We start from the raw sequence: 12,346 nt of genomic DNA, 5'->3' as shown, positions 1-12,346 counted from the left end.
CTGTCGGACCCTCATTACTTAAATCTGACCACAAATCAGTCACCTTTGAACTGGCACTACAAACAGAACTCACAAAGGGTGAAGTTCACCAAAGCAAACTATACCCTCCTAGGGGAAGGTATAAATGCATTTCAAGCCTCACCCCCAGCTGGAAGTGGTAGCTATACCAGAGCTTACACTAAGCCCTGTATAATCACTTGTATAAGTGTATAAACTTGGCTGTTCCAGAGAAAATCAAAGCCAGAGCCCTATGTAAAACAAAAGCTACCCTGGTGGACATCCAACATCAGCAAATGTTACAACAAATGGAAAAAATTGTTTTCTAAGAAATCTATTGTGAGGCCCCAACAATGGAAAAGCACCCTCCTCAGCCTCAGCGGGAAATAAGAGATGTCAAATCCTTTAAGGCTAACTTTGAGAAAAACTTAGCAATCACAGCCAAAACATGTGCTGAACTGGTGACTAACGGTATCACACACACTGATCCTGCATAGATAGCAACCCTGCCAGCGGACAGATTTGGTGAACATTTCATGCCCTTATCCCCTCCAAACTTATCACAAACCTTGCAAACCCCCTACATATCTGAACATCAGGTCATTAAACCCTTATCTAAGGCAACAAACACAGCCCCTATGGGACCAGACAGCACCCCAGTCTGTCTTCCAAAAAATAAACTAAAACATGAACTAGCATCACCATTAAGCACCCTATTCAATCACAGCCTAACCACTGACTTTGTTCCTGTGGTATGGAGAATAGCAACAGTTATTCCCCTCCACAAAAGTGGCTTAGCAACAGACCAAGAGGATTATAGACTCATAAGTCTGACCTGTCTCATCTGTAAAGCCATGGAATGTATCATCATAGACCTCAAAAATGAAGACACAGGCGGCCTCCGAACCCTAGACCCAACACAGTTTGGCTTTGTCATGGGAAGATCCTGCCTGTTAAACTTGGCAAATGCATTTGACACAATCCCACACTCAGGCATTACCAATAAACTTAGCAAACTGAATGTAAACCCATTTGTTGTAAGATGGGTTCCCAAATGGCTCCCAAACCAGTCACACATGATCAAAGTGGTGACTCCATATGAACCAGCAGACCTGCCACCAGAGGGGTGCCACAGGGGTCAGTACTAGGCCCCCCACTGTTTGATAGGTTTACTATCATTTAACTGGATCGCACAACAGCAAATCATGGTTATGTTGAGGCAAAACCTCGAAACTTAAAACAACGAACAACAATAACCTCAAAGTGTAGTGATTGTAAATGTCGACTTCGACATTTTTGAGCAGTCACTACACTTCCGGGGACACCATTACTGTGCGTTGCACAGTAAATAACATGTTTAGCTGCATCCCCCACACCCCCTGCTACTTAAATATACTAACTTTGGGATCGCACTACAGTGAGGGAAAGGGTACATTTCCCGATTCCCACTATAGTGTGATCTGAATTTAAATTTCAGAACTGACAACAGCGAATGCTGTATTGCATTCACTGTTGTCAGTTCCAACATTTTCTTTTTCAAGTTAAAGAGTCAGTGATAGTCAGATTCAAAATTTTGTCAATCTCACGAACTGCAATCGACAAAATGATAGTAAACCATTTGATATATACTTCTCAGAAGTTCATGTTAGAACTAAGGGGTGGTGGCTGACCAAGTTTGCAGATGTCTACAAACTGTGTGCAAATATTGACTCCCCAAATAATGTCAGTATACTTTAGAAGGGTCTTATACAGCAACAGGTGTCTTATTCATTGTCTCAAACTGCGTTCAAAGAAATGCATTATCATCATCATTATTCCCTTTGGTAAAACAATGTCCCTTCACACTATCAAATTAACAACAATACCCTATGTACCTACAAAGTGGTAAGAGATCTGGGATCAGAAGTAAACTGCGACATTAGCTTTGATCATCATGTTTCTACTGTAGTAAGGAAGGCTTTCTCTATAGCACACTTGATTAGCAAAGGCATCGCTTCTACAGCAAAGGAGGTTATAACCCCTCTAGACTCATCACTAATCAGGCACATAATTCAGTGTAATGCCCCTTTCAGCATTTACTGTACAGAGCACCTGCAGCAATTGGAGAGACCTCAGAGGTTTCTAACTAAGAAGATCAAGGGACTTCAGCACGTGCCTTACACAGACCGACTAACATCCTGGTCACAATACTCAGTATCATATTGACTTCTTAGGGAAGACTTATGCCTGGCTTATAGAGCAAACTCTGACCCAAACCTAATGAATTTTTTGCACATCCGTAAATCAAATGGGACAAGAGCTACTCATTCTAGGGACCTAAATATGGCCTGTGACTTGAATAAGACATGCTGGAGGGACAGATTTGTCTCCAATTGACTGCTGCATCTTTGGACTAGGCTGCTAATTCATGTGAAGCAGACCACCTCTATGACACTGTTTAAAAGGAACCTGGACGAGTGGATGGGGGACCCTAAATTCTTACCAGGGATTGTGCCAACAACCCTCCTGGACATGGGCAGTCATTAATACATACAATCCTGGGTATTGACTAGAGTATCTATGGTATTACATTGGGATTAAAAGGCTAAGCTTGAAATTACTTCCAGGTCGACAGCCTTGTAATCTCATATGATACTATGGAGAGTGTTGATTGTTTCCTGAGTTGTCAATTTTTTCCCATTTTGACAAATGTAACCTCCTTGATGTTGCCAATTTCTAGTATTGCAAACTGAAACTTATGAAAAAAAATCAGAAAACAGCATGAATGTTATTGCTGTCATCTTTCAAACCCAGGCTTACATGTCTAAAATGAATGCTTTTCTTTTACAATGTCAAATAAGCCATTGAGCAAATTACAGGTGATTCCACTAATATTGTTCAGAATACACTTGCTTGTAATGTATAATGCTTGCAACTAGGATTATGTCAATATGGTTTATATAAATGTATGATTGCCTTTATCATAAATGATAATTTAATAATGATGTTTCTTGTTTAAAAAAAGACAACACAGTACAGTTTCATATATATAGGATACTGAAACAGAAAGGTAAAGAAAAAATCATAAATTAAAAACCTTTAGATATACACATCTATACTGTTATATTAGCTAAATAGCAGCAAATTAAACAATATTTTATCTAAACATCTTTTAATTTGAATTTTAAAATAAATTTAAAACTGAGATATGTATTGCATGTTTTTATTGCAGGATTTAGGGGTGTCTGCATCTTATATTTAATCATACAACCAAGAAATTAATCTCTATTATACCATGATCCCCCCAAAACGTGCACGCTGATTGGCCAGCATGCCCGTTGTAAATCGAGTTATACTAATGGAAAAAGGTCCGGTCGCCCAGACTTTTTTCCATTAGTATAACTTTTAAACACTGTCTCTATGTTAAATGGGTTTAACATGGCGAGACCTTTAAAATAAGCAACGGAGATCTCCGTTGCTTATTTTAAAGCTGTCTCGCCATGTTAAACCCATTTAACATAGCGAGACAGTGTTTAAAAACAACGGAGAAAGCAAGATCTCCGTTGCTTTTTAGTGTCTCACTATGTTAAATGAGTTTAACATAGTGAGACAGTTTTAAAATAAGCAACGGAGATGTCCGTTGCTTATTTTAAAACTGTCTCGCTATGTTAAACTCATTTAACATAGCGAGACTAAAAAGCAACAGAGATCTTGCTTTCTCCGTTGCTTTGCTCACAACTCTGATGTACTGCGCAGGCGCCGCAGTACATCAGAACTGCCGCAGATGCCAGACATCTGCGGAAGGGCAGTAAACAGGCATTATACTATGCCATTATTTAAGAAAAGTAATAGTTTCTTTTCTTAAATAATGTCATATAATAGCAATAACCACGCCTGGGTGTGGGTAATGCTAAATTACCCACGGTTGGCTTTGTTTGGTCCTCGGGCCGCCTCGGGACCAAACCACGCCAACCGTGGGTAAATTTAGCATTACCCACACCCAGGCGTGGGTTATTGCTATAATAATGCATGTCTGGCACATAAACAAAAAAAGATCCCTTTTGTTTTGCTTTTTTTTTTTTTTTTATAATATACAATATCAACAGGGTATTTGGTCCTTGCAGTACACCAACTTAGGACAGTTCACATGTGCCACTGATCAAAACTTAAACAAAACCACAGTATGGTTATTAGGAAAGGAATGGGTTTGTCATATATATGTTTCATTTTGCAAAGTTCATTTCATTGTTTCTTTTAGCCATTTCAGCCATGAATTCAAAACTAAATAAAGAAATGTAAAAACAATGGTATAAATGATTAGTTGTAGATACACTTTGCATAAAAAGAGCCTGCACAATTCCAAATTAATATTTTTATTATTTTACTTACTGAGTGTTAAATTGGCTTGCCGGAAGACAAACTCCATAGTTCTGGTCTGCAGTCCAACGTTTATATTTTTTGTCATAAATGCATCAAAAATGCACGGAGGACTGTCTCCACACTGATTTTGCACTATATTATACCATGACGAATTTAAAGTTGCCAATTGATCTGTGAATGTCGGTGTAAAGTTTGAATTCTCATAGGTATTCTTTGTAGTAAAAAGCGTATTACTTCCAGATCTCCCTGTGAAACAGAAAAAAAGTTAAAATTTAATTGAGACTTCAAAAGTATTTCCTTGATTTTTCATTTGTTTCTGTATAGGGGTGCTAGCAGAAGCAGCCCACAGTGATGAAAGTATATATAATAAAGGTGATGTAGTGTGTGAGGAGAAATGGGAATTAGAGATAATGAAAATTACCTTTGTTCTATAATAAACACCTAAATTAATGCATTAAGCTCTCTTTATATATACAACCACAGAATGAAAGACTAGAGAAAAACAGCATTACAAAGCATAACCTAAAATGTCAATTAATTAAGAAAAAGCATACAAAGGTAGAAAATACTGAATTAGTCTCTTTTTCTTTTCTTTATCTGGCCCCAGTACTTCCATTTTGAAAAGGAAATGCTTTACCAGATGTTATTTTTTTACTTAGGTTTACAGTTCCTAGACTCTAGCCGAATGATACACCAAATGTAACTTTTTTGTTTATAGGGTATGTGGGCTGGTTCAAAGTCTCTTTTCAGCCTCATCCTGAGCTACAAGGCTGACAAAATTAGATATTTATCATGTAAAACTGAGATTGTGGATGAAAATGTACAAGTTTACCTAGATCAATGAACAAGGATAGTTTAGTATATATGAATGTAGAGAATATAAAACATAATTTAATGTAGTAATTAAAATACATGCAAAGGTAGATATACTACTACTAGAGATATTACTGATTACAGTACCATAATGAAACATTGAGCACTTTGCAACATGTCAACAATATAGAGAAACACTAAGTACCTAATCACTGCAACAACATGATATACGACTGAGGAGGAATGAAAGCAGTAAACACATAGTCTGCCATGTTAAGAAAAGAGATTAAGTAATGCTATATAATGCAGATAACCAATTTAATCAGACGTATCTACTCATAACACTGGTGGCAAAATAAACATCACTAATAAAGCAATACATATTACAGTGACATGATAAGAAAGGAGATTAAGTAAGCCGTGTCAGTACCAATAATTAGTTTAATCAGAACTGAGTTAGCCCTAACAATAAATCTTGTGTCATAATGACTGAATACCTACAAGGCAGCCAGTTGGGTGACTAGCCTTTATTCTTAAAACAAATGCATTCCTTTTATATTTACAAGTGCTTGATAAACTTAATTCTGAATTAATTATACTTTAATTTATTTCAGGACCTAAGAAAGAAGCCAGTCACATGTGGCAAGTAAAAATTTAGTTTTAGAGTTTCTCTCCTAAAACCATACCAAATGTCATTCTCATCAGTGTACCTTGGATTTGTGATCTGAGAGAGTAGTACTGTGTCTTGACATGTATGATAGTTACTAGAGGATGATGAGAAAAGTAACATAATGTTCATTGTCATGGATGTTAATTGTAATGCCATTTTGGCTATTAAAAACAAATCCAATTGGCTTTCTGTAGAGGGTAATTTTGCTTCCGTCTGTGCCCATATAAAGGGACAGTATGAAAAAAAATTGTTCCCTGTGGGTTGAAGAATGGTAATGCTTGTTGGGAGAACTGGCAATTATGTAGTAGACACATTCCATTTACACATCAGAGAACATTGACCAACGGATTTCCATCTTGTATCAGACTTTTTGATAACCAGTTGTAAAGTTTATTTGCTAGACTATCTTACCAGTAAAAATTTCAACGTCTTTTAAATTGGAAAATAGAGGCAAGCCAGGCTACCATGTATAAATGCTGAAAGCTTTCATCATGACCTTGTCAGAATGTAGCCAGCACAAAAAACAGACTGCAAAATAAAGCTGTTTTCTGTTTTTTTTTTCATTGTCAGTGTTTTGTACTTCTGTCTGTTAAGTCCAAACATTTGTGGTGTTTGGCATTTATAGATTTCATCTAAATTATGTGAGTCAATCCATATACAGACAGATACATAGATGCATATTTATATGTATATGTAAGTGTGGACGGGTCTATATTAGAAGATCGAATGTTTAGGTGATCTTATACCTAAACATCGATCTTCTAATATCGAAACTAGAAACATTGAAACACGGCCATTGGCCACTAAAATAAAAAAAAAAATAACTTTACATCCAAACTAAGTAGGGGGCTGTGCCCCCACCCCCCAACTAAATATACTAACTCCAAAATCACTCTACAGTACACAAAATGGCAAAATCCGGCGAACAGCCAAGGGAAATCTTTCCCTGCGTTAAATCGGCAATTCAACGTTTTTTTGCTTTCGATATTAGAAAATCGATGTTTAGGTGTTCGATCACCTAAACATTCAATCTTCTAATATAGACCCTGTGTATACAGTATGTGAGTGGCTACATGCTGATTTATTAAAATGTACAAGCATCGAAACATAGTGACAATGCTGGAATTTCAAAAATGAACATACCGAAAATCCACAATTTGAGTTAAGCATAATTTTGTCCCTACCCCTAAAGCTAGCCCTACATCTTAGCTTAGAAAATCCCTTTCTGTAACACTACCACACGTATCTTTTTCCTTCCCCAGCCCTTACTCTAAACGTAACCCATAAACACTTGTAAAAACACACTCTTGCCCCAAATGCTGAAACTTTCAGTATATCAAAAAGTTTTGAAATTAAATTCCAAACTCACTTATCCTTACCTTGCCTTACCTTATCCGAACACACTTCATTTTCAGTCTTTAGACATTTCCAGCACTGATTGTTCATGAAAAATTTCCCAAGGCGCTATTCACTCTGTAAATTAATTGATGATTCAAGCAGAGTGAGCAATACCTGTGGTTTACTTCTCATGTTCATGAAGTGCATTCAATTGTAGATGGCAACATCGAAAGGTAGTTTTCAAAGTGGCCTACCATCAAACAGAAACTCTTTGAACTGCAACACTGAACATCGAGCAGCACATTTAATCCAATGGCCACATTTCCATAACAGCAAATTTCGAACCATCCATATTAACATGGTTCAATAAGGGGGTGAAAAGATGTTTTTATTTTCAACATTCTGGTTTGGTGATGTGATCATTTGATTGAAAGCACTTCAAGGTTTGGAATGTAAACCTATATGTACGTGGATTCCTTTCATTTAGTTAAATGACCTAAATAGCAAAGTACAAAACATCGAGACCAGAATATCTAGTTATCAAAGCACTGAAAATATAGAATGTCATTTTTTAAACATTGAATTTGTTAATATATTACTGCTGTGTAGTTTTAATGTTGTAGCTTCACTTTAAGACATTTTGTGTTATACAGGACAAACATGGTGGAGGTAACATTCAATGCTCTACTATGGTTTTTGAGAAAATCCAGAAAAGACTAGGTCAAAGGAAGGACAAGATGTGGCCATGGTTAACATGTGACTGAGAGGAAAATGTTATGAACAACAATTCTACATGACAGGAGCATAAAATAAGACTGATGCTTACTTTCAGCAACAATATGCATGGGGTATGTGATACAGTGAGGAAAAATAGGAAAATTCTTCTTACAGATGAAAAAATAAAGAAAGTTATAGGGGAAGAACCAATGTTTGGTTTTAGAAGGAATAAGAACCTAAAGAACTTATTATGTAATAAAGGGAATAAAAAGCTTCAAGTTAAATCTAGATGTAAAGGGACTAGACCCTGTGTTACCTGTAAGGCATGTCCTTACATAAATACAGATACCACATTCACACACCCCATTACTAATAGAGTGTATCATTTCCCTACATATGCTAGTTGTAATACTATGAATGTGATATATTTAGCTACCTATATATTATGTGCAGGATTTTATGTGGGGAAGACAAATTGTATGTTAAAAAGTGGAATATTAAACCATTTGTCTGCAATAAGGCTACATAATGAGCATAATGCCTTATATCAACCCATTCATCAGTTTCCAGGACATGATTTTAGGTTTTCAGTAATGCAGAGTATACACAAGAGTTTTTTTTTTTTTTGGGGGGCTGGTGAATGAAACAGAGTATCATGAAACAAGGTGGATTATAGAGTTAACAGCACATAGATTCCTGGGACTGAATGATGTTGTTCCCCTAAAGCCAGCCCTACAGAAAAGGCGGATAAACTACTGATTTTAATTGGTTGTTATTTACTATTTAAACTGCTATATTTTTTAGTTAATTGATTTTTTAATTGTTTAACTGAGTAACTTTACCGCCAATTTATGTATTTAAGAGTTATATTTTTGGAGTTATTTTATCTGAAGAAGCGTAGAGGCATCTACGCGAAAGCGCTCATCTCTGTGTTTTCATCTAATAAATTGTTCTGTTTTGTTGCAACCGGTTTCCATGTGGATTTATTAGGATTCGTGGCGAGACCATCTGTATTTCTGTTTCTCATTTTTTAGTTAATTGTCTGAAGAAGGGCATTTATTTATTTTTTATTTATTTGCAGTTTGATTACCGGGGAAGTCCACTGGGCCAAAATGAGCCATTTTCAGTGGAGGCCCGGGGAGAAAAGCTCCAAGATGCATTATACAATTTAGATACAACTGATGGTTAATATTAAAGATAATATTATCTAGAATAGTTATTCATAAATGCATTCAATATCATGCATAGTTAACAAATTCATTAAGCTTGAAGGTAGGGATCATACAGTTTAATTTGAGGAAAACTGATATGTGTTAAGTGTGGAAACAGTTTACATACAAACCTTTTAAGAAAATGTAAATATGCTTTACATACACACATCAGCAGTAGAATGCTATTTATAATATTTACAAGGTTGGGCTATGTGAGGGTAGCTGTAGGAGTTGTTGAGAGCTTAGAGAGAAGCTATAGAAATTGTTGCGAACTTAGACAGGCTCATAGGAAGATAACTATGAGAGTTGTAAAGCTTGGGAACCAGAGAGAGAACCCCATTTGATTAGGTTAGGTGAAGGCAGGTACATTTCCATTTAGTGGACAGGTGTTTGAATAGTTTGGTTTTGACGTTTTCTGAGTTTGGTATGGTTCTTAGTGTGGAGGGAAGGGAATTCCATTTTTTGCTTAGTGAGAAAGATAGGAAAAGTTGGCCAGCAGGACGTTTAGGTTTATGGATAGTAATTAAGTTACGATATTCAGATCTGAGAGCTCTGCTGAGTGTATAAGGGGGGAGGATGTTAGTTAAAGCGGGACATTTTGTTGGGTGAAATATGAGTCGATATGCAGTAGTGAGTTGGAGATAGTCTAGGTAGTTTGGGAGTTCAAGCCAATTCAGGGATTGTAGGGTTAGGCAGTGATGGGTGGTATTTTTAGATTTAGAGGCAAATTTAGAGATTTTATTGTAGCAGTTTTCTAGTTTGGAGGTGATAGAGGAGGACAGGTTGGTTAAGAGAGGGGCTCCATATAATAACGAAGGAAGTAGATAAGTAGTGGTCAGAGTATGCCTAGTAGAGAAAGAGAGAAAGTGATTATTCTAGACAGCATACCTAGCTTTTGGTGGGTTTTCTTAATATTTTGTTGAATATGGATATCAAACTTCAGGTGTTCATCTACAGTAAAGCCAAGTAGTTTGGCAGAGGGGACCACTTCTATAGGTGAGTTGGTTTGACTACAGACTTTGAAGTTGTTTTTATTGTAGGTGAGGGTCTTTGTGGGAGGGAATAGTACAATCTTTGATTTATTTGCATTGAGAGAGAGGTGGTTTTGGCACATCCAGTTTTCAGTTGTTGAGAAGGCAGTTTGGGTTTTAGTCAGCAATTCAGAGTGGTTTGAGGCAGAGCAGACTAAGGTTAAATCATCTGCGTATTGAATGATTTTAGCATCAGGAACAGCAGTGTGAAAGTTATTGATGAAGATGTTAAAAAGCATGGCTCAAGGATGGATCCCTGTGGTATGCCAGTTGGGTAGGTAGGAAGGTAGAGATGGAGTTCTTCCATTTGAATGCCTGAGATCTGTCTAATGGATAGCTGGAGAACCAGGATAAAGCATTATGTGAGAGATTAAGGTTTGAGAGATGGCAGAGAAGGTGTTTGTGGGAAACAGTATCAAAGGCTTTAGACAGCTTGAGTAAAACAGTAGAAACTAAGTGTCCTGCATCTCAGGCTTGACTGACAGTTTCTAGGAAAGAGAGTAGAGCGGTTATTGTGTTATGGCCTTGACGGAAGCCATGCTGGGTAGGAGTGAGAAGATTGTTTTGGGTCAGGAAAGGCATAAGTTGGAGGTGGATGCATTTTTCTAGGATTTTGGAGATTGGTGAGAGCAAAGCAATGGGGCGAAAGTTTGAGATACTGGTATTTTTGCCTCCTTTATGAAGAGGAAGAATATAAGCTGAGCGCCAGAGTTTAGGGATGTAGGATTCTTTTATGGATCAGTTAATAATGATGCTGATTGGGAGAGCAATGCAAGCACAGAAGGAAGAGGGAATATTGTCAGGAGCTTTAGAGCAAGGTTTAAGTTTGGACAAAAGTTTTTTTATAAAGTTAGTGGAGATGGGTTTGAGTTCAAACAGATGAGGTGCGTTAGATAGGGGAAAGTGTAGAGCAGCTGGGTTATTATTGGAAAATGTCTTGGTGAGGGTAATAATAGTTTCTATGAAAAATGAGTTAAATTCAGTGCCTAGTTCGAGGGCATTAGCCTGAAAGTGCTTACACATCATTGTTGCTGCTCTGATTTTATGTTGTTTTATGCTGTTTAGTGATTAAACCTTGGACTTTACTTTTTGGTGGTTGTTGCCATTTTTACTGTTCAAGATTTTGCTGAAGACTGCCTTGGTGAATTATTGAGTTGACCACGGAGGCTTTTTCTCTTACCCCCTCTAATATAATTGCCATTGGCCTCATATTTGACTTCATCACTGATAATCACACAATATTTATTATCTAGTTACCATCAAAAGCTTCTCCCTCTAATAAATATATTACAGTAATCAGTTAAAAAAGTCATTCCAGATCAGACAAACCATATTAGTAAATCTAACAACTGATCTATTCTTGCTAAGCTTGACTCAATCACCTCTCTGCCATTCATTATTCTCTGCTCTATTTTGTACAATCATGCAATCCCAAATGTCATAGACCTCTTCAAAGCTTCCAAAGTTAAGATTATCCCATAACCATGGATAACAAAACTTTTAAATTACTAAAGTCATACATGGATAGAATTTGGGTCAACTACAAATCAGCTAAGTCTCCCAATCTATTACAGTAATACAGAGCATTTAGGAACCATTGCAAAGAAGGTCACAAAGTGGCAAAAGTATACTACTTCTCACCCAAGAAGGGCAGGCATCACATTCAGTGCATAAACAACTTGTACTTCGGCGTGCTGTGTGCCCTGCTCCATGTTCCTCATAAACCTAACTGACTCCAGGGTAGCCAAAAACATCCTGAATGTAATTAGATGAAGACCTCCCAGTCCAATAAATTAAAATTCTTCCTTAAGGAATTCGGTGTCTACTTCATCTAGAAAATTGTTTCAAAGGCTCTAGATCTGAATGACCTGAACTTATTCTGCACTGGCTCATTAAACTTTCATTGGACTCCTTAGCAATTCCACTCAAGCTTTAGAAGCATCAGGAAATGGGATGCCCCCAGTTATGGAAGGAAGCTTTTTGAGTCCCTTGCAAAAGGAAATCCACCAGTTGATGCCACAAACTACTGACCTACTGCCAAAGTGTCACCATGGAGTTGGTGGGATGTGCACATGTGTTCCACTTACAATAGTGAATCCAGTAACAGACTCACCATAGCGAATCCAGTAACATACTCAATCAAGCATAGCATGCCTTTTGTAAGGGATTTTTTGTAAGCAGTTTCCTACTGACCATGTCAGATTATATGC

At 37.1% G+C, this 12,346-nt stretch overlaps 1 protein-coding gene across 1 annotated transcript in view; it reads right to left on the bottom strand.

Annotated features, from left to right (window-relative positions):
- LOC122801229 (mucin-4-like) overlaps positions 1-12,346 on the bottom strand; it is a 279,676-nt gene that overhangs the window by 73,706 nt on the left and 193,624 nt on the right. Inside the window, exon 19 of the mRNA XM_044070782.1 lies at positions 4,366-4,602. Coding sequence (XP_043926717.1) covers positions 4,366-4,602 — 237 coding nt within the window. The remainder of the gene's footprint in view (positions 1-4,365; positions 4,603-12,346) is intronic.

This window comes from Protopterus annectens, chromosome 4.part1, assembly GCF_019279795.1.
Source record: "Protopterus annectens isolate FY-2018-M chromosome 4.part1, PAN1.0, whole genome shotgun sequence".
Lineage (NCBI taxonomy): Eukaryota > Metazoa > Chordata > Ceratodontiformes > Protopteridae > Protopterus > Protopterus annectens.
The sequence above is the reverse complement of the archived record's forward strand: the minus strand, read 5'-3'. Positions and strand labels throughout refer to the sequence as shown.